The sequence below is a fragment of the Stegodyphus dumicola genome, chromosome 6, assembly GCF_044657685.1.
Source record: "Stegodyphus dumicola isolate Sdum_Otavi_A_Nest chromosome 6, ASM4465768v1".
In the NCBI taxonomy this organism is placed as follows: domain Eukaryota; kingdom Metazoa; phylum Arthropoda; class Arachnida; order Araneae; family Eresidae; genus Stegodyphus; species Stegodyphus dumicola.
The window spans coordinates 100,622,054-100,646,427 of record NC_140773.1 but is presented as its reverse complement, the minus strand read 5'-3'; the positions used below and the strand labels follow the sequence as shown (position 1 = coordinate 100,646,427).

The following is a 24,374-nucleotide window of genomic DNA, read 5'->3' as shown; positions in this document are numbered from 1 at the left end:
TCAGCTATAACTTGCAATAATAAAAACTGGTATCCATCAATCTCATCAAAAGACATCATTACAACAGCTGTCAATATTACAAAAAAACAATTAACAACAATTAATTAGAATAATTTCATTGAAATATATAACTTCCAGTTATATATCCCAACGAAAATATTTTCACCAATTTAGATCAGTTAAAATCCAAAATAAATAGATTTCCAATCATCCCTCGTATTATTGGAGGTGACTTAAAAAATAGCATTTGAAACAAGAACAGGAAAAGGTTGGCCCTATCTTACAATTGTGTATAATGGTTTTGCAAACAAAATGGAAGAATGGAAAGTTCTAGAAGATGAAGGAATCTCAGATCATAAAAATAACGTATTTTGAAATAAACTCACAAATAGAAACAATAACAACTAAAGGATCTAAAACAATAAACAACAGAATTAAAAAATTGATCACATTAGTCACTCCAAAAATAAATGCAATAATAATAATAATTAAACAAACAGAAGACCAGTTAGAAACAGATGACTTAGCATCAAAAATACTTAACCACCATTCAAAAACATAATATCAGTAGTTAAAAATCCTACTGATATTAATTATTAGACTAAAAATTTTAGAAGTGAAAGAAATTTTAAAAAAAAAGGGCATTAAAAAGAAAAAAAAAAAAAAAGAAAAAAGAAAAAAAAAACCATCACAGAAGAAAGAAATCATGCATATAAAATATTTTCAAAAACAACCAGCAACATGCAAGAAACTTACATGAACAGCAAAATTCAGCTGTTGGAGGAAATTTGTTTTAAATGGAAAAAGTCCATAGGGGGCCAATTTATACAAAGTCCATACACCTTCAAAAATCATAATTTCAAATACAATATATAATTTATTTAAAACAGAAGATGTAACAGCAATAGCTATTGGAAAAATAATGGATGCAATATTTCTAAAAGATAACTTTGAAGAAGATACAAAAAACACAGACATAAATGATGACTATTTATCTCCATGTGCCAAAGATGATGTTCCATTTACAGAGTTTGGGGAGAGGGTTATAAAAACTCTCTCATCAAAAAAGGCCCCCGGCCCTGACAGCATTGACAGTCAAATAATACAAATTTCCCCTAAGCACTTTTCTCAATTTATATTAGAACTCTTTAACACAGGACATTTCCTCAAGGCTTCAAAATAGGACAAATAGTTTTCATTTAATAAAAAAAAGGACAATATCTGTCTAATCCATCATCATATAGACCAATAAACCTTCTACCCACACTGGGAGGATGCTAGAAAGATGCAAATGGTGTTAGATATCTTCAAAAAGTCGTGAATAATATCAATAATCTTCAATTTGGATTTTCTCTTAATAAAAGCACCATAAATGCATTAGGAAGCTTTTAAACAAGTTATGAGTAATAAAAACCCATGGACTTCATTCAGCATTAGTGTACTTAGACCCCCAAAAAGACTTTTTGTTTTTTATGGTGTCTTGAGGTATTGGCCACACTCTAAGAAATAAATCCTAAAAACAAATTTGAAATATTTCAAAGATACTTCTCCAAAAGAAAAAGCATTATTATTTCAAATAAATGAATTAGAGAGAATGCAAAAGAGAGGATGTCAATGGAGCTCTTGCCTCAATACGGACTTCTGGAACCTCATGTTAAACAAAATAATTCAATATCAATGGCTTTCTCATACAAAATGTTACATTTGCAGATGATGCAGAATTTATGATTAATGGATGATCAAGAGAATTTTAGAAAAAAACATCAGTTTATAAAAATTTAATGATTTCTGTTAAACTCAGAAACTCATCACACAAAAAATCATAAGCTCTTATTTTTCATAAGCAGTTCTAAATAATAACAAGATAACTAAAATTTCTTATAAACAATAACAGAATTAAAATATTGAAATCTATCAAATATCTAGGAATCATTACTAACAATAAACTAAATTTCATTGAACATCTTCAAAAAGTCAAAAAAAATTTTTTTTCAATACTGCACATAATCTAAGAAAAATACAAGGCATTTGATGAAGACCAAATCCCTAAATACTAAAATTAATCTGCAATACAGTTATAGAAAATATTGTATTATATGTTGCAGCAATTTGAGCTTGACTGCTGACAATAAGAAAATAAAAACAACTATGATCCATACAAAGATCTTTCCTCCTAAACTATACTAAAGGATATCGAAAAATTTATAACACTAAAATATACCAAATAACAAATAGTATTCCATTATTCATAACTGCAAATCAAGAATCTACAAAATTTCCAAACCTACAACTAAAAAAAATTGTAAATTCAATGATGAAATAATAATTGCCAATTCCTATTCTTCCCCAGAACATCCTTACATAAGACATCCAGCTAGTAAAAATAACATTAGGTTATGCAACAAAATATGATAAATTTCAAAACATTTTTTCAAAAATATACCCTGATGGATCTGGTATCAACAATGGAAAAAGGTGTTCTATTAAAATATATTATAATGATTTAGAATCAGAAGATTTTAAATACCAATTTAACAAAGAAAACAGTGTTTTCCAAGAAATCTATGCAATTCTTCAAGCAATTGAGTAAAGCGTAACCAAACGTTTCTCAGATACATATATTTATACTGACTGCTTATCTGCAGTGGATGACATTGCTAACACAAGCAATAAGTGATCACTTATTCAAGAAGTTATAGATAAATTCTTTAACCCAGTAACTGCTGGTGTTGCGTTGACGCAACGGTCAAAATAAATGCGTATATAAATATAACTACCTAAGATATTTTATACCAGCAGATGATTTTGTGTAGGGAATATTATGAAGATTATTTCTGTAAAAAATATTTGCTTTCAACAATCATTTTGTTTATAATAATTAATCTCATACTTTAAGCAAAATTTTCGACCGGGTATTTTTGCTGAAAATATTTAACGAAAGAATCGCCGTCTTTATGAGTGATCTATTTCTAGTCAAGGTCACCGTTTATCAGAACATTACATCAGTCAGATGTTTATATTTGTTTTGGGAAGGAAGGGGAAAAAGGTGTTGCGTTGACGCAACGTCAGTAGGAAACGGGTAGTCAATCTCCTTTTTGACTCATTCCTTTCGATGTTCTGGTTCATGTTCTGATTGTTTAAAAATACCTAGAACAAGTTATCTTACATAAGAAGAAGCCCTTCAAGATTTTTTGATGAAGAAACAGAAGATGATAATGTTAATAATGACCAGAATGAATTGATATTGTTGTTGTTACCTTAGAAATTGCAGAGGCTAGTGACGAAGAAGAAAGGAATGGCTGTTTTAAATAATGATAATGATATTTTGCCAAATGATACTGCTGGGGAAGTTGAAATTCACGTAAGAAGTAAGTTTCAGCCTTCTAAAAGCAGTTATAGTCATACTAAAAAGTTTAAAAAGCAGAAGACTGAAATCTTGAAGTGGATAAAAAAGGAACTGTTAGTTATGCCTATCTAAACTTACTAAATATCACCACTTTCTACTACTGGAAATATAAAGTCTCTTTTAGATTTCACAAGAAGAATGCATTATTTCTTTTGCAAACTCCTATTGAGAGCGTAGAACTAGCCAAGAAATAGATCAGCATTAGGAACACCTAGTAAATTCAGCATTCAAAAACCATTGCATGGAGATGGTAGGCATTTTATCGTAAAGTCCGTTGATAACAAAAGACTTTGTTGTAAAGAGTACCATAGCCAGACTGTTTATTGATGCAAAGTATGTAATGTAGCTTTACATCATGATCGTAATCAAGCTTTTCATGCTTGAATCTTTCAAATTAAATAATCTGTATTTGTAAAAGAAATACAATGTATATTTTAATATTAAATTAATAACAAGTAAAGTGATTTGTAGATTTATAAAACGTTATACAGCTGAAAAGTAATCCTGCGCTCCACTCAAAAGAAACATCACATGAGTACAATCCTATTCACTAAAGATCCGTAGTCTTATTCCACTGACGTTGCGTGAACGCAACACTTGATTTTTCCACAGGTAAGAGCATTTTTTTTAATTTTCAATGTAAATTTATGTTATAAATGCTTAATTTAATATTTGTTACTATTTTCATGAGAAAAGAAACATTCCTTGTAATTTTGGCGGTTAATGGGTTAAAGGCCAAGGTCAACATTTTTACATAATTCGGATAAGAGCTCATACTAGACACAAAGGCAAAGAGGACGCAGATCAGTTAACTAAAGAAGCATTCCAAGGTTTATCTGATATAAAAATTTATATTTCAAGGCCAGTTTCACAATTAAAATATAAAAATTATGAACTGCTAGTATATATTTACAGCAACAATGAGATACCACTGATGCAGGAAGAAGAGCATATAATCTATTGCCAAAAACAGAAGGAAAAAAAAAGTAGAAACTTTTACCTTTTCTAAGATTTATAATAAGAAACAAATATACAAGGTACTAAATTGGAAAAATTATGGCTTTCCTAGCTGCTAGACTCCCAAAAACTTTGCAGTACAAGTTAAATACCAAGACTCCTTATGTAAGTTAATTATCATCATAATGCTTCTTCTGAAGATGACAGAGTTATCAGAATCATCATTGTGCCATCTGAAAATGTCAGGATTCTCTGAAAGCTTGTTGTTATCTGGATATGTAGTGTATGAGGTCAATACCTACTCATTAGTGGTATATATTGGGTGGCCTATACACTTAGACGTACCTACCTACATTAATGGATTCATATGCATTTTGTGACAAATAATATGCATAACAATTTCTTTAAAAATTCCTTATTACTATGTTAAAAGACTAAATACTTTTAAAACATTGGATCTGTTCTTATTAAAGCTTAAACTGACAGAAAATTGGTCACACCTCATGTAATAGATGATGTAACTACTGCTATCAAGAACTTTTCTATAAACGATGAAACTGAATTCAGCAGTGCATGGAAAGTAATGTGATAGTTGAATACAGTCAAAAGTCTTTAATCCGGACTCGTCGGGACTTCCCCGATTCTGGATTACCGGTTTTTCCGGATTACTGATAATCAGTTTAAATCTGGTAAGATGGCATGCAGAAATTAAAAAAATAAAAATATGAAACCGTAATTTATGAAATAAAGAGCAATTATGATCTAAAGGGTATCAAAATTTACAAAAAAAAAAAAAAAAAAAAAAAAAAAAGGTTTATATTTATTTGTTCACTTTATTAAACATTTCTTTCAGCACGCGCATGCATAAAGCATACATTATGCATAGTTGAAATTAGAAAATTGCAACCAGAAAACTATTTGATGTGTATTCGTGATATTTATAATGACGAGGAATTTGATTTAAATCATATCAAAGACGGAGTACATCGAGATGAAATACTACATTTAGTAAGGAATTATAAGCCAAATAAAATAAAAACATCTACCCTGAAGATAAGGATAGTGCTGACAGATCAACTTTTAGTTAATTGCACGTCCCCCCCCCCACAGAGCAGCATGAAATTGATAAACATATTTTGGAATGATTAGAGAAGCAAAGGATATGCCTTTATCCATTTTTTGCAGCAATTCCACTTTTTGTTTGATGGACATCGAAACTTACTTTCGCTTTGTATGCATAACAATTAAAGTTGCTTTGTTTTTTGTGCTAATACCTTCTATTTAATTCTATAAACAGACATAATTTCTTGTTCAGCTACAAAGTTTAACTGTTCAAATCCCATAATTGCTGTGTCAAGAACACCGACTAACTTTTCAATTGAAATTAGCTCTAGAATTAGCTCTAGAATTTTTCAATTGAAATTAGCTCTAGAATCGAAAATTCTTTTTGACATAATCGAAAGCTCAAGCTTACTTTTATAAAATTGCTCTAACAGTCTGCAGCAAAAAAATAATAAGCTGGATCCAATTAGAAGATTAAGGAACAATGCAATCTGCAACATTAACTGAAATAGATAATTAGATAATTTTAGCTTAGCTTATACCGTCCGGTATACATTAAAAGCGCATGTGTAAACGTATTATGCGCAGTGTTAATGCAATATGCATTGACGCATGCTCAGAAAATTTGTAGCTTTGAGGTCCGGATTATGGACGTCCAGATTAAAGACTTTTGACTGTAGTACATATTCCATTCAAAGAGAAATTCTGAAAGTCATCTATTTTTATCCATATAAAATCATGGGAAATAAAATTACTATCTAATACAGTACTATTTCCTCCAACAATGAACTTGCAGACAGAGATATAATAATATATATATATGATGCACATTTATTTTCAACATTTTTGCTCGAAAATTTTTCAATTGCAAGCACACTTAAAAATACAACCATATAATGTTTTAAATTATAAAAATACTATACAGGATTTTAAGGTATTCAAAATTCTAATTTCATCTCAGCTGATTAAAACTAACTGAAGGAATTTAGCAAAAATAATAATACAAAATTACACAAAAAATGTCTGTAGCACATTTAGTAAAGTAAAAGAAAAATACACAGTAGAAAGTCCGAAATCCGGACTCATCGGGACTTCGGATTAGGGGTTTTTCTAGATTATAAATCATCAATTTAAATCTGGTAAGATGGCATGCAGAAATTATACAATTAAAAATATGAAACCGTAATTTATGAAATAAAGAGCAATTATGATCTAAAAGGTATCAAAATTTACAAAAAAAAAAAAGCTTAATATCTGTTTACTTTAGTAAACATTTCTATCAATGTAAGTTGTTTAAGTTGCTTCGTTTTTTGTGCTAATACTTTCTCTTTAATTCTATAAACAGACATAATTTCTTGTTCAGCTACAAAGTTTCACTGTTCAAATTCCGTAATTGCTGTGTCAAGAACACAGACTAACTTTTCAATTGAAATTTTTTCGTTTTCAATAAGGTTCTCTGTTACTTTCTTCACTATCGGAAGCACAAATGGGTAAATGCTTTACTGGCTTTATGCGCATATGCGTAGCGGAAGCGTGCATCAAACGCGCATGCGTAAACACATTATGCACATGTGTAAGTTTGTGGCTTTGATGTCCAGATTATAGATCATTCCGGATAATGGACGTCCGGATTACAGACATTGTACTGTACTTCCCTCCCCTCCCTCACAATATTCTTACAAGGTGCAAAAATTTCCTAACCTAATTTCTACCGCATAGGAGTATTAGAGAATTATTTTTTATTATTATTTTTTTATTTTATTTTATTTTTTATTTACTTATACATTTAGAAAAGAAAAGTATTCACACATTTTAATTCTAATATACTAAAACTTTATAATTAATTGGCATGGAATTCTGCACACACTAAATGAAGTATACTAAATCTAGTATAACTCCCAGTTACCTTAGCAATGATGTTTCTTCAAAGACTAAGATTTTATTCCCAAAACTGATGACACTACTAGAATATTTTCATAGAACTTAATAAACATTTTTTAATGTCTTACCTTAACAAACAGTTCAAGGCATAAATCTAGATCAAAATTATTCTCTATAGAATATGGCCTTGCAAATTTGTCAACAGCTTGAACAAGGAACTTTAGATCTATGCTGTCCATCACAGTAAATATGATACCCATTTTATTATCCTGTGATTAAAAGACATGATATTAAATACAAGTTGGTAACACACACACGCAAAAAAAAATTAAATATTGAAATATATTTTACCTAAAACTATCCATACCTCAAAACTATTCAATGGTATTTTGCAATTGAAGTCATTTTTCAAAGTTTCTAACAACTCCAGTATATAATAAAGTTCATTTAAGCGACCAATAGGGCATTCAGGATTAATGATTTTTTCCTGTTTAATAAAAGTATTTTCATAAAATTATCGCAAAAATTTGAAAAATCATGCAACTCTCTATACTACTATCTGGCTACTAGCACAATATTTTAAACATTTAGGTGATAAAACTAAATATAAGTTTAAAACTTTAAGATATATTATTTACTTACATAAATAGATACACATGCTAAACTTGTCGAGAAACTTATTTCACCTCTTTCTCCTTTTGCATACAAGCTTCGAATAATTACTAGAAACATGTTTATCAGTTCTTTACCATTTTCAGGCCACAAATTCTGGAACAAATAGGAAAATTATACAAATAAACCAAATCTGAAACACCTAATTGTTATGAAATAATGCTAATAATATCTGTCAGTAAGAAATTCCTTGAAAAAAAATACTTAAACAGTAAGAAAATTATACCTAATAAGTGATTCAACAACTTTTTTCATGAAATGCAAGATAAATATTACAGGTTTAACTTATTAAGACCATAGCATAGTAATGAAAATATTTTAATAAAATATAAAACAGCTTTGAATATTACTATCTAAAAATATTTTAATAAAATTTGAATATTGCAACTTTGAATATTGCTACCTACTTAATTCCTAATCAGAAGAGAATTTTGATGAGATACACTTAATTTTCTGCAGTTCATCTACCTTCCTCAAAACACTTTTTCTTATTTAGTAAAGTTATCTTCCTACAAGGAATTTAAACCTTCTGAACTTCAAGAAAATGTATTTCATTATTTCTTACTGAAAGAAGCTGCTTAAAATTTATCGATACCTAATATATAATGCTTAATCAATATAACAGTGTTTCCTTTAATTTTTTCACAAGTTATCAATACTAACATTACAACAAAAAGTAATTTCCTGATCCTACTAAATTTAACTTTGGCATAATAAATGGGACATAACTTTGGTACATATTATTCGTTATGCAAACTATTTTTGAGAAAATGTAAATTAAAACTTTACCATGAAAGGTTTTGGGAAATATAAATAGAAAGTTATTTAGCATACCTCCCTCTCCAAATGAAACAAACTCTTCCCCTTAAATTCACTCTTTTTCGCTTTTCTATTACTTCTTCTTACTTTCATCATTTTGATTTCCAACTGCTATAACACTAGCTTATTTATTTTCTATTTTGCATCATTTAAATATATTTGCAAATTTTTAACTTCCTTTTAGGAGATGCTATTAATGTGTTTATAAATATTATATTTTCTCCTTTAGTGGGTAAATTGCAATCTGCTATTTAATTCTAATTATTAATGTTGGAAAAAATTATTTTTAATAAGATTATAATAAAAAATAATTTAATGGAATGCATACATACAACTTAAGATAAAAAGTTTCTTTTCTGACTTACAATTGGTAATTGGATTTGTTTATCAATATAAATATAATTTTAATGCATTAAAATCTGGGCAGGTTTGCTTATAGTAAATAAATATTTGTATAACTTTAATCTAAAATTTTTTCTTAAGCAAAAAATTTTAATGCTGGAACAAATTTTCAAAGTATTTTAAAGTATGTTCTGAATCCTAAAAATTAATAGTAACAAGCCTGTTGAAAATCTAGCAAAAGTGCTAAATCTTGAATCATGAACTGTATTAATTGAGAAGCTAATGCTTAGCTAAAATGATCTACAAAACACCAAACAAACAAATTTAAGATTATAGTTTCCCAGTGCATCAGTCTGCTTCCAAAATTAATTTGCAAATGACTAAATGTGTACAGTTTTCATATACTATGTACAGTTTTTATCATAACTGGATTATATGCTACTTGCTCAAATAAAACAGTTTCTCATAAGCTTAACATGCAGTCCCTAAATCTCAGTACAATATGAAATCTTTCAAAATGATTCTTTTCTTCTGCATTACTTCTATATTAATGAAAGCTTCTGTAGCTTTCAGAAGCTACAGAAGCTTTCATCAGAAGTTTTAAAAAAATCAGAGAAAAGGGCACTTAGCAAGGCTGAAAAAATTTAAGACTTTAAAGACAAAATGTGTATTATTATTCATTGAAACACTGTTTAGTTCCATTAAGGGTTTTTTTAAATATATATATATAAAGAGCTATTGACTTCAATTATCTGAATCTGAAACCTGGAAACCTAAAGAATATTTTAATTCCTCCTCATATCTAAATAAGAGTACCCATGTCAGGTAGTCAGAGTTCAACTCAACATCTGAAACAATTTAAGGCTATTAGAGTCAATATGAGCATTGAATTACTTTACATATTTACTGAGTTGTACTTCAATAAATTGCATCTCATGATAATCTTAATCAGAATGACACTGCAGAGACTTTGGCTGAAAAATAGTTTCAGACATTCTGAATTCATCCGAGTTATTAAAATTCCAGGGAATAATTACCATGGATAAAATTTGTAATAAAGTAACAGGGAAAAATCCCTTTCCCAATCATGATTGGTACTGTAATATCTTGTTAATAAATAAATAAGTATAATTATTGTTGAAGTGGCAATGCCATATTTGTATCAAACCGTTACTCAGCAACGAGAGATATTGTTAAAAAAAGATTAGTATTCTGAAGATTTTACAGCTAGGAGTAGAATGAAAATTTTACCACTTAAGAATTGTATAAAATTTGTTTATCACCGTGAACTAGAAATAAAATTTATGTTCTACTAAGAAGATTGTCTGTTTTGTAAATTACTGCAAAATACATTACAGTCTTAATAAATTGGAGGTTCCACCGAGATACTGGAAATTAGGAGTGCAATTATCAATTTCGATGGTGCTGGTCTCCTAATCCCAGAAATTTGCTGAATTTTTTAGAACAAGTTTGCTAATACCAATTGCCGAGTTTGTATATTTCAAGGAGAAATGGATGTAAGAAGTCTGCCATTTTAAAGCGGATCATTCAGAAGTTATCTTCTGTGCTTCTATAACTTGCGTCCGAGCAAAAATCTGTCAAAACCGGATACTGCTGATCTCTGAAGATAAGATTAACTTTTGGTTTTCTTCAAAAAGCTTTTATTGAATTTTAATACTTTTTTTCAGAATTATAGTTTATCGTGTAAGATTTTGTTTAAAATAACTGACACTAAAAATATTCAGCTTAAGTTTATAATTGATATTTGTGGTAAAGAAGTATTTTAAAATTATTATTTATGCTTTACTTTTATTTGTATTGAAATTTTATGTTGATAATTGATATGTGTAAGCCATCCCGGCGTTTATATAAAAATGATCTGCTAGCTGAGTTTTGGATTTGTTGCCAAGCAGGCAGGTGAAAAATAAGTAATAACGTCAAACTGATGTAGTGTGATTTGATTATACTGCTGAATTGGCAAAGAATTTTTCTTAGTTCTCGCCATCCAGGCGTGTGACAGATAGTAACGTCATTGCGACGTATTACAGATTGTATATTCTAAAAGTTGTATTGCCAAACTGGCAAAAATTGTTTTTGTTATCGTCAACCAGGCGTGGATATAGATAGTAAAATCGTCAAACTGATGTTGGTAAAATTCCATTGTATTGCCTAACTGGCAAAGGTGTTTATATAGTTATAGCTAACGAGGCTTGTGAATAGTGAGTTAAAACGTCAACCCGATGTAGTATTAAATTATTTTGTGCCAACCTGGCAAAGTTGTTTAAATAATTCTCTCCAATTGGTTAGTGTGAATTTCGTATTCGAGAAATTAAATCTCGCCAGAAATTATATATTTTTTATACAAGTACGAGCTTTTAGATTGAATTTCAAAAGGAAACCTATTAAAAGTAACTTGTGTCAACATGTCATTCTTACCTAGGAGTAAAAAACAGGATTTAAAAGTACTAGCAGAAGAGTTAGGTTTAACCGTGAAACCTGAATTTAAGATTGCTCAGGTGCATAAATTGATTACTGAAAGTCCCGATTATGATGAGGAGTTTACTCGAGAACTACTGGCTGCAATTAGAGAAGAAAGGAAACGAAAAGAAGAATGCGAAAGAGAAGAAAGAGTAAAGGAACGCGAAAGAGAAAAGGAACGCGAAAGGGAAGAAAGAGAAAAAGAATGCAAAAGAGAAGAAAGAGAAAGAAGAGAAGAACGCGAAAGAGAAGAAAGAGTAAAGGAATGCGAAAGAGAAGAAAGAGAAGAAAGAAAAGAAGAGCTTGAAAGAGAAGAGCGAATTAGAGCCTTTGAGCTACAGAAACTTCAGCTGGAAGCAATGGCTGCCACAGCACAGCCGGCAGAAACTACGCAGTTACTTGAGCAGCCTTTAAAAATCAGAATTCACGATGTCATGCCATGTTTCAACCCTAAAGAAGATGAAATAAGTTTATTCCTGGTGTTATTTGAGCGTCAAGCTAAAATAATGAATATACCTGCTGAAAATCAAGTGACTCAACTTATTTCATTACTGCCTCCTGACATTGTTCAGCTTATTGCTAGAGAACCAGAAGAGGAAGCGAAAAAGTATGAATATGTAAAAACTTTACTGTTACAACGATTTAAATTGACTGCGGAAAAATTTCGACAACTATTTAATAAACACCAAAAATCTACTGAAAGTACTTGATATGATTTCTACTATGAATTAAAGAATTATTTAGAAGGATGGCTTAACGGATTAAACATTAAAACTTTTGAACAGCTAAAAGATCTCATGCTGGTTGATCAAATAAAAAAGCGTACTTCTCCTGATTTCAAAGAACATTTTATGGATCAATGGACAACCATCATTTCACCTACTGAAATGGTTAAGAAAATTGAAGATTTTGAAGATGTGAGAAAAACAATAAAACCGAAATTTTCTACCAATCAGACTGAGAAATTTAACAGAGGATCATTTAAACCGCATTATGATAATTTTGTGAAAAAAATAGAGCATCTGCCTCATTTTAAGCATTCTGATAGATGGGATGATTCAAAATACAAGAAAGATCATCAGCAAAGGAATCAGTTCCAAAACAAAAACCAAGAAAATTTATATGACAAAAGATATTGACCACGTTGTTTCGAGTGTGGATCATATGAACATTTTAAGCCTCAGTGTCCTCGCTTAAAACCAAATGAAAAGGTAAATTGCGTATCTTCAAATGATGATTTGTTAGAGACATACACAATTAACGGTTTAGTGAATGGGTATGAAATGCCTATTCTTCGAGACACAGGAGCCACTGTTGATGTTATTTCTCGAAAATACATAGATAACGCAAAAATGACTGGAGAACATGTCTGGGTACAATATCTTTTAAATGACCATTTAGTGTGTCTACCGTTAGCGGAAGTTGAAATTAATTGCAAACTTGGTAATATAAAGACAAAGGCAGCTGTTGTTACAAATGATCCCGGAATATATGTATTGGGTAACAAAACTGCACAATTGTTCAAAAATAAATCATTCTTAAATTTAGAAAAAATAAATGCGATTTTGACACGATCTCAAGTAAAAGGATCTCCTGAAGATGATCGAAGCAGAGAAACTGAAATGGAGAAACTAGAAGAATTGACGTTTATTGACACTGACGAAGATATTTTACTGCAAGCTGATGAGGAAGACAAGCAAATTAAGAAAGTGATTAATGTTAATTCAAAGGAATTAATTGAATATCAGCATCAAAGCAGAGATCTAGCGTCATTGCTTAACGAAGCTAAAGATGAAAATTTCAGCAAGACAAATGATTTCAAAGGGAATTAATTGTTATTCCTGAAAAATATAGGGATCAAATAAAGTCATTATGTCATGATAGCACATCTGGACATTTAGGCATCGTGAAAACTAAAGATAGATTAACAAGATACTTTTACTGGCCTAATTGCTATAAAGAAATAGAAGAGTATGTTAAAACTTGTGATCCATGTCAAAGAGTGGGAAACTCTAATGATAAAGCCAAAGCACCTTTGACTTTAGTACCAATTATTGCAGAAGTATTTTCAAAAATTAATTTTGACGCATGCGGTCCTTTACCAATAACACCGAATGGCAATAGATATTTAATTACAGCTATTTGTTTAGCTTCAAAATATCCGGATGCTGTACCTGTTCCTAATATTGGCACAACGTCAGTAATTGAAGCCATGTTACAAATATTTAGTAGAATGGGTTTCCCAAAAGAAATACAAACTGATCAAGGTACCTCCTTTATGAGCAATCTAGCCATATAATTTGTAGAAAAATTTGGAATAAAAGTAACTAGAAGCTCAGTACACCATCAGCAGAGCAAACCTGTTGAAAGATTTCACCGAACAATCAAACGAATTTTAAAAGTTTTATGTATCAAAGCAGCCCCTGAGTGGAGAAGCAAGTTCCCGCAGCTTTATTTGCTTTAAGAACAATAACGCACGAGAGTACGGGATTTACACTTGTAGAATTAGTATATGGTCGAAATCTTAGAACACCTGTAACATTATTATATGAACAATGGATGAATCCTAAAGACGAAGGAAATAATGTTGTTGAATACGTTTTTCAATTGATAAATCGGTTAAAAAGATGCAAAGAGCTGGCTACAGATAAAATGCCGGAAATGCAAACCAAAAGAAAGGTGTGGTACGATTGTAAAGCTATAAAAAGAGAATTTTCTGAAGGGGATTTAGTATTAGTTGTATCAACGAATAAACCAAACAGACTAGCAGTTGAATGGTAAGGTCCTGGGAAGGTTGAGAAGAAATTATCCGAAACTAATTATGTTGTGAGTTTCGAAGAAAAAAATGACTTTAACCAAGTCTACCATGTTAACATGCTAAAACCCTATCATAGACGAGCAGAATAGGTTAACCTTATGATTACAGAAGATCAATCTGAAATTGATGATATGGAGGAAAATTTCCCAACAATTAACTCTGAACCAACATTGTTCGATTTTGAGGACATCAAAGAAAACAGCTCCTTAAGTGATAAGCTAAATGAACAACAGATTCAAGAATTGCATGATATGCTGCTGAAGTTTTCAAAAATCTTTTCTAATAAACTTGGAAAAACTCATTTAATAACGCATGATACTCAATTGACAGAAAACACCCCAATCCACTGTAAACCATACAGAATGTCTCCTAGACAAACGGATATATTAAAAACAGAAATTGATAAAATGCTTCAGCATAAAATAATTGAAATAAGAGATTCAGATTACACTTCTCCTATGATTTTAGTAGAAGTAGCAGGGAGGGATCCAAGACCTTGTATCGACTATAGAAAATTGAATAAATTGACTAAAACACAATTCTTCCCCTTGCCTAACATTGAACAACGAGTAGAAACGGTAGCAGGCGCAAAATATATAACTCTTTTGGATTTAACAAAGGGATACTGGCAAATACCTTTAACACCTAATGTTCAAAGATTAGCCACTTTTGTTACAAGTTTTGGCACATTTAGACCTCTACGGATGCCTTTCGGACTTAAAAATGCACCATTTTCATTTAGTAAAATGATGGCCGAAATCCTTCACGGTTGTGAAAACTTTGCTGTTCCATATTTAGATGACGTGGCAATCTTTTCAAACACCTGGGAAGAACATCTAAGTCACCTGAAAGCCGTTTTGTCCAAAATAAAGGACGCTGGTTTAACTATTAAACCAATAAAATGTAAATTTGCTCAAGACAGAGTAAAATATCTAGGACATATTGTAGGTCGTGGTATAAGAATGCCAAGTGAAGTGAAAGTAAAAGCTATTCTTGATTTTCCAGTGCCATCCACGAAAAGTCAAGTCAGAGCATTTTTAGGATTAGCGGGATATTATAAACATTACATTCCCATGTTCTCATCTATCGCAGCACCTTTAACAGAAACTTTGAAAGGAAACTTAAAGAAAGGGAAAATAAATTGGACAGAAGAGTGCACAAAAGCATTTGAAGAGCTAAAGGAGAAACTGTCTCAAAGGCCTATACTACATGTACCTGATTTCAATAAGGAGTTTATTTTGCAAACTGATGCGTCAAACTCTGGTATGGTTGTCATTTTAGCTCAAAAAGATGAACGAGACAATGAACATCCAGTATTATACCTCAGTAAGTTTACAGAAACTGAAAAAAAGTACTGTACCACAAAAAAGGAATGCGTCGCCATAATATTTGCTGTAAAGAAACTTCAATGTTATTTAGACGGGCATATTAAATTCCTCATCATGACTGATCATAATCCCTTAGTTTGGCTCAAAAATAATGTGAGTCTAAATCCACGACTTATGAGATGGGCACTGGTACTACAACCCTACAATTACACGATCATTTGTCGAAGTGGTAAAAACCATAAAAATGTAGACACATTAAGTTGTACTCCCTGGCCTGATTAAATAATTTGTTTCTCTATGTAGATAAAAAAAAATATTTTGTTCCTTCCTCTCTTCCTCAGTGTATCTTATTATGTTATATCTTGTATTTCAATTATGTATTGTGCTGATATTGTTGTTTTGAAAAAAAAAAAAAAAAAAACGTAAACTTTAATTTATAAAAGTTTATCTGGAGGGGGGAGAGGTCGTAATATCTTGTTATTTAATAAATAAGTATAATTATTGTTGAAGTGGCAACGCCATATTTGTATCAAACCGTTACTCAGCAACGTTATTGTTAAAAAAAGATTAGTATTCTGAAGATTTTACAGCTAGGAGTAGGATGAAAATTTTGCCACTTAAGAATTGTATAAAATTTGTCTATCACCGTGAACTAGAAATAAAATTTATGTTCTACTAAGAAGATTGTCTGTTTTGTAAATTACTGCAAAATACATTACAGTACCTAGGAAGATTTCCATGGTCTGTCATACATTTCATATGCAAGAGGAAATTTCCAAACTGTCTGCAGTGATTATTTTTGAAACTCTTACATGCTTTATCAGGCAAATAGTTTTACTCAATTAGCTTAAGGGCATGAATGCATAGCCATGTATAGATTCCTAAATTTATTGCAGCAGTCTAAATTTGCATAATCTAATGCACAATCCTAGAGATTTAATGGATGTATTGAAAACAATTGGATTATTATATCTATTCTGGTTCTGTTTAAATTTGGGATTAGAAAAACTACAGAAATGTCACTTAACTTGTCCAGTAACAAAAGTCTTTTAAAAAAAAAATAATAATAAATTAAATAAAAATTATTAATTTTGTTGTGCCAAAAAATCACTTTTAATACTAAAAAGGAGAAATGAATCACACTGGTAGCCCCTACATGTTAATAAATGACACTTAAATTAATTTACTTATTACATATTACATAAAAATAAAATTTGCTATGCACTACTTCCAATGAAACTCATATTTTAAAAATATTCAAACCTTTTCCATAATTTCCAGCTGATAAATTCTATTCACAATCCATTCTGCTACAATATCCTATAGTAAAAGCAAAATATAAAATTATTTACACACTTCAATGTCACTACACTTTTCAATGTAACATAAGCTGTAATAGCAAATATGCCAAGATTAAGTTTTAAAGGGGAAAATATGATGTAAATAAAATGAGTATTTTGTTTATGCATACGCAAGTGACTTAAATGCTTTAAAATTTCAAAACTTTCAGCATTTTTGCAGTGAACTGTTAACATGTTATAATTAAATGTACATATAAGAACTAAATTTCTGCATCTTTTGGAGTGAAGTAATTCAATTAAAAACATGTTAATGTGTTGCACTAAAATGTATAAAACAGGGTACATTAAAAAAAGTTTGCTAGAATTTTCAGAAACAAAGAACAATTACTACATCTTTCCTATTTCTTTTAGCATTAATTCCTTATATTGTTTTAGGTCACAAAAATTCTTGTTACGCTTTAAAATACATTTCCCAGTTACTCATTCCCAGTTAAACATAAAAACATGATTCCTACTTATAAAGGATTGCATATGTATGAATTTCAAAAAACATATTAATTTAATCTGATATGCATTATGTTACTTACTTCATTTTTCCCATCATTATTCCAACTGAAATTCTATTTATTATAATGCTCTGAGTTTATGCTATTATTCCATTGTTCTTTTCCTTCACTGTAAAGCAATTCAGTTTCTATAACCTATTGATCCGTGAAATATAAGTTAATGTTAGAAACTATTATTTTTTCCTACCCACTGTATCCTACATACCCATTCTACATACCTTATATGCAACTCTAGGAGCCAAATTTTATTCTTTAAAATTCAGTTGAATTAAAGTTTAAAGAATAAAATTTTTTTCATAAAATGTTAAATATTTTTACAATACTTTAGTGTTTAGTGTCCATACTCTCCCATTTTTTATTGCCCCCAAGACGTTCATTCAGATTGTAAATCTGAAAGAGGAAAATTTATTTTATTCTGTTTTTTTAAGCTCTAAATGTTTTATTGAATCTATATGCATTTTTCTCTTTTAAACACCAAAAATTAAAAAAGAAAACTATGCCTAAGAAAAACATGAGAAAAGAAAAGAAAAAGGAGAAATAATTAATACTTATGCAAAGCCACTATTAACTGAGATTGGTTTTGCTAAGGCATAACAAATATTAACAATATATTATTATATTGCTTTCCCAAAGCAGCGTAAGAAGAGTAGTATTAGAAAAGATGTAAATTTCTTTGTCAGAGAAAAATCTTGGAATTTAGGGCAAAATGGAGAAAAGAAGAACATAACTATTAAAACTTCAAGGAACTAGAAACATCGTGAATTCGATAATTTAATTAAGCAAAACCAGAAAACTTCTACGATACTGATCCTATTAAAATTAAAATTCTTCCAACTCTTCTTGATTTTCATGACAAATTAAATTGTTTATCTCAACCAGCATGATAAAGTAGTCATCCTATTAAATATAAGTGACTTAATAATTTCATACATTTATCTCAAAATACAATAAAATTACTAAAACAAACACAAACCCCAATTTATTTTACTCTTGACTGTGAAACAAATGAAAGAAATATCTAAAGGAAATATGTATTTCACCAGCAGTTCTCAACCATTTGACTAATGTGTACCATCTAAACAAAAAATTAAAAACCTTTAGTACCACCACTACAAAGTACTACTACCACCACTCTTGGAGAAAGCTCAAATCGAATAAATTTAAGAGTGTTAGAGAAAAAACTATATCAGAATTTTAGGGGGTTTAGTTTTTAAATTTAAGTTAAAAATACTTTGCTTCTTTGCCTACCAACTATTTTCCTCTTGTGTACCACCAGTGGTAGGCATACCACCGGTTGAGAACCCCTGACCTGAACCATTCAAAAAAATGGTTATGGTTTTTAAAGAAATATTAAATTTGGAAGCACCACACTATTCATAATGAATATTATTTCTGTGGTATTTCAAACAAAATTAATGAACTGAAAGTTCATTAATTTTGTTTGAAATACCACAGAACTGAAAGTTATTATGGATGCAAAAAAAAAGTTTTATAAATGCAGTTTCTTTATCACAACATACAGCCAGGCAGTATGATGACTTCTAAATTACACTGGTAAAAAACTAGCCAAAAAAGTCCTAGCTAGAAAAATAAATTTGATTTTACAACAATTACATAATGTATTGATGTTTCTTTGTTATGTCTTTTTCTAACAATTTTTGCTTCAACTCTGCATCTTTTCTAATATCATTTTTTAAATTTCGTAAATCTTTAATTAGCCCAGAAAACAGCATTTTGCGTTGGTTCACTATAAACAATACATATAACTTTTTAAATTGTTGCACACCAAATATTATTGCCCTGTATTATATTTAAAGAAATTAAATAATGAAGAATCTGCATGAATGTATGTATGTTTCTCGTTCTGTGAAAAAACAACGATACTTAGACACATCAGATTTTGAATAACATAATCCTCCACCCGAACATGGTCACCTAGAAGCCCAAATTTGGTATGTGGAATTTATTTTATTATATATTTCATATTTTGCAAAATTTAAACAATTTTTTTTTATTAACAAACTCAACAATTTCAAAGCAAGCAAGGGCAACACTGTATAGAAAAAAATATTTTATCTCTAACGCATGGGACTGTCTATCAGAAATTCTACAGAGATGCTGTTTTTAAATATTTTATATTACTGTTGAATTGAATTTTATGTGGTTTAAGTACAAAGAACATGATATTTGACAAATAAAGTTAATACATAAAATGTTAAAAATAAATAAATAAATAAAATCCTCTTTGGACGCAATATAAAAATCTGAAAGATTTCTTCCCCCCCTTCTATATTTCTTTCTTCTCTTTTTATTCAACTTATTTATTTTCTTCAGTTTGTCCAATAATTTTCTTCCAAATCAATCGCATATGTTGAAATAAAATTTTTAAAAAGCGTTACAATCTTTTTACTGTATCATGAGTTACTCTGTGCTCAACTACAGTACTTTCAATCACTGCATCTGAAAGTTTTTATTGACATAAAATTTATTGTCTTTAGATACATTCCAATATACAGGTGTCAGCACAGTTACACTTCTAATCAGAAGGGTGAACAACAGTTCATTAACAGTACAAAGGAGATCCATGGGGTAATAAATTTATATAAGGCGTCAGATAGGCAAAATACTTCTCCAAACCATGAAAAAAAGAAGCAATAGCATTTCATTTGTTGTCTTTTTAAGAGGATTGTTATAACCCCAAAGGAGCATTAGCTCAGAAGGGCTATTAATTTCGTTTTGGCATTTTGCGTCTCGAAAAAATTCCAGAAAGGATTAAGCATGATTTAATTCACAATAATAAATGAAGGTGTTATCTTTATTGTTGCAAAGCTTAGTCTCTCTAGATTTGCAACAAATCTACTATTCTGCTTTTTCAAATATAAACAAACATGTCCGCCATGTTATTTAAAAATTAAGCTTAACCGCACTTAAATAGCTTTTAAATTGTTGATAATTCTACAAATATTGCTTGCAGATTTCCTAAAGACATAAAAACCTTAACCGGATGATACAACATAATTCAATCATTTTTAAGGCAAAAAATGCACAATTTACAAACATATAAGAGTAAAGAAACTGAGATCACTGAGCCAGGTGACAGAGTGGATATATATAAAAATATTTTTATAAGTTTTGTGCCTCCGATTGCAACCAAAATACGAGGTGCACATCTACATGTTATAGCAGTCCTATATACAAAATTTCAACGTTCTGAGGCTACTCGTTTTTAAGTTATGCGAGATACATACGTATGGACGGACACCACGAAAAATTCTCTTCAGTATTCATTTTAAAGCAGTTTTACAATTTTTTTGGAAGAAAAGTCTTTTATTCTGTCCTTACGTACAGATGTCATGCAAAAATATCGTTAAATTGCATTCAATAGTGGTCAAAATGGATATTTTTGTTGAAATATGCTGCCTGAAACTTTTCGCGATTACAATACTTCCTTTTTGCTTCGTAAAAGGAAGTAAAAGAACTGAGATAATCTGAACTAATATATACATATTTATTTATATACTTTTGTTGCAGTCGATTTGCAACCAAGAAAGGGAGGTGCAAAACTAAATGTTATAGCAGTTCCATATACAAAATTTCAATGTTCTGGCTTTCAATGGTTACTCATTTTTGAGTTACGTGAAATACATACATACATATGTACGCATAGACATCACAAAAGAAATCTCTTTTGAATCCATTTTTCAATCTGTTTTGGGGAAATTAGTCTGTTATTCTGTCCATACATACAGATGTCATGCAAAAACCATCATCCAAGTGGAGGTGATAGTGGTCAAAATTTATATTTTTATTGAAAATATAATACCCCCTTTTTTTTAATTACAATACTTCATTTACTTAATACTTTATTTTACTTAATACTTTATTTGTTTACTTTTTACTTTAATTACAATACTCGTTAATACAAGGAAGTATAAACAAATAAATATATATAAATTTATTAATTATTATATTTATTTAAAATTATTAATAAATATAATAATTTATTAAATAAACATATATGTGTAAACAAATAAAATATTTACTTTATTTCTGCACTTTGATTACTGATTTTTATCAAAATATCTCAATATAATTTTTTTAAATTTCATTTCAGAAATAATTCTGGTCAATATGCCACTTTATAATTAGCTCCAAGAGTGACATACTATGGTTTGAATACATTAATCTGCAAAAAATGAATGGAATCTTACAATTGATTCTGGAATTCTACAGAAGACTGGAGGAAGAAAATCATCAGAAAGAAATGGAGTTAAATGTCGTGAAGGTACACTGTTTGGAATTGAATCCAGAATCATTTTTAGCTTCTGCTCAGAGAAAGAAATGAGGAATTCAACCTATAATGATAAAAGTCGGTTAAATTAACACATATAAAGTTGTTTAAAATAATCTGCAATTAATATATATAGAAACATTCCAAAATCTGTTTAATAATAAAAAAAAAAATATAGATACTATAATTAGGTTAAGTTCTTACCCTCTGAAAGTTTAGTAGCTAAACACTTAGCTAGCATAATTATCCTCAGTGTTCCTGCATTTTTTAAAAGTATAAATCCCCACTTCATAACATCACAAAAATTTTCCTTATTAAATTATCCAGTTTCTCCTAGACCATTCTACTGTGTCTTTGCTCATATTGTACCTATGTATTGTGTATTTTATTTAGTTTAATATTGTTTTACGGTATTTTACATAGGTATTTATGTTATACATAATTGTGCATACTACATAGCGTTTGCATTGTGTAGCATGTATATAGACTATTACTTACAATATAATTTAATATTTTGTTTCTAGTTTAATGTCTCTTTAGTGTAGTTTACATAGATATTTATGTGATGCATAATTGCATGTATTACATTGCATGTGCTTTGTGTAGCATGCAAACAGATTTTTATGTGCATCCTAATTTAATATTGTATGCCGGCATCATGAATTTTGTTTAGTTTAGCATTCTTCTTTAGTCAAGGTAAGTGTGTATCGGGCATTTACATAATATCTATCATAACATCCATCTAGTGTAGTTCACATAGCAAACACATAAGTGTATTTATCTGAGTTGAAATGGAAAACTACACAGATCAATATTTCTGTGTAGTGTATGCATAGTAACAATTTTGTGTTATATTTTTGTATTCTAACCTAGGTCTGCTAAATGACTCAGATGCACTAAGCCTTGTAAGGCCATGTAATTTCGAAGTAGTTTGCAATTAATTCCTGTTAGCTGGGCGATGAAGCTTGACTCTACAAAATGACACACATTATTATTAAACGCATTCACATTACATTCATTCATGCTCTGAAATCTGTCTTGTGCTTCTCAATTTTGCAGCCTCTAATGGCAACTTTCTTTCCATCTCTCTATGGCTTATACTCTCGAAGCAGCTCTTAGAGCTGATGGCTGTAGATGAGGGCAAAGAACAAATACCTGTTTATCTCTATTAGCTACCAGGTGTCCTTGTCTTCTATTACTTGTGTCTTAGCTCTCAGAGCTTTTTCCACAAGTATAAGCCTTGACTTTTTGGAAAAAGCAAGATATTAGATGGCATCAGATCAGAAAAATAAGGTGGAGTTCAAATCATACTGATCCCTAAGGTTCTTGATACGACAGTACCTTTCATAGATCTGTCATCTGATGAAATGCATTAACAATGGCAGTGATTATACTGAAAGAAGCTTAATAATTAAACGTGCATCTGAATTATTTCTGAGAAACGAAATGAACTTTTTAAGCTCTTTGTACACAATTTAAACTCACATACAATATTTTTAGTAAAGTTTTAACATAAAATTAACGTACATTTTGAGATATACTATACAAGCAGAAAAAAAACATTTAAAAAATATTACATAAAATGTCACAAAATGCATAGAAATATATAGAATGCACCCAAATGAAAAGGAGACTACAGTTATATGTAAAGAAATTTTAACTACTATATTATAATTACAGTTCATGTGGAACAGTACGACTATAAATAACTGCCATTGATATTGATAGACTGAATTTCAGCACGTAAGAAGAGAGTGGATGGCTTCAGTATAGAAATTGCAGGTTTGCTGACAGATCCAGTTTTCCAACATCCTGCATTTCCTTGTCACATGTGAACCTCTAACCTTTCAGAGATTTTTTTCGGAGGAAGGGGCAAAGCTATGTGGGCTATAAGAAGGCTATAGTTTCCTGCAAGATAAAGAAGCTCGAGAATCTTCTTGGCCACATATGGTCTAACATTGCTCTGAAGAAATACTATTCCATTTGAGAGCTTGCCCCTGTACTTGTTCTTGATGGTCTGTTTAAGCCTTAGCAATATGCTGCAATACTGCTCAGTATTAATTGCCCATTGTAGCCAGTCGATGAGTAGAGGTCCTTCTTTTCCAGAAAAGAAACTGAGCATTACTTTTCTGGCATTCTGGGAAGAGTGGGGTTTTTTGGACTAAGGGAGCTGAGATGCCACTACTCTATGCTAATCCATTTGGAGGCAAGGTTCAAGTAGTGACACCGAGTTTCATCACATGCCACAATCTCAGCAATGAAATCTGTTTCTGGATACAGTGTATCGCAACAGATGGGTCAAGCAAACACCCATTCTCGCCATCTTCTGATTTTCTGACAGATGCTTGGGTACCCACTGTGCACAAACTTTGTCATACCTTTTTTTCTTCTTTTGTTTTGTGTGTGTGTGTGTGTGTGTGGATTATATGATGCACAGTTCCTTTGCTTATTGA

At 30.3% G+C, this 24,374-nt stretch overlaps 1 protein-coding gene across 2 annotated transcripts in view; it reads right to left on the bottom strand.

Annotated features, from left to right (window-relative positions):
- rod (kinetochore component rough deal) overlaps positions 1-24,374 on the bottom strand; it is a 328,458-nt gene that overhangs the window by 156,075 nt on the left and 148,009 nt on the right. For both annotated transcript variants that reach the window (XR_015041682.1, XM_085818707.1), the window contains exons 21-25: positions 21,842-21,985; positions 17,027-17,083; positions 7,949-8,074; positions 7,674-7,793; positions 7,435-7,575 (exon numbers count right to left, since the gene is read on the bottom strand). Coding sequence is in view for 1 of the 2 variants with exons in the window: in XM_085818707.1 (XP_085674833.1) it covers positions 7,435-7,575; positions 7,674-7,793; positions 7,949-8,074; positions 17,027-17,083; positions 21,842-21,985 (588 nt within the window). In the remaining variant the exon portion in view is untranslated. The remainder of the gene's footprint in view (positions 1-7,434; positions 7,576-7,673; positions 7,794-7,948; positions 8,075-17,026; positions 17,084-21,841; positions 21,986-24,374) is intronic.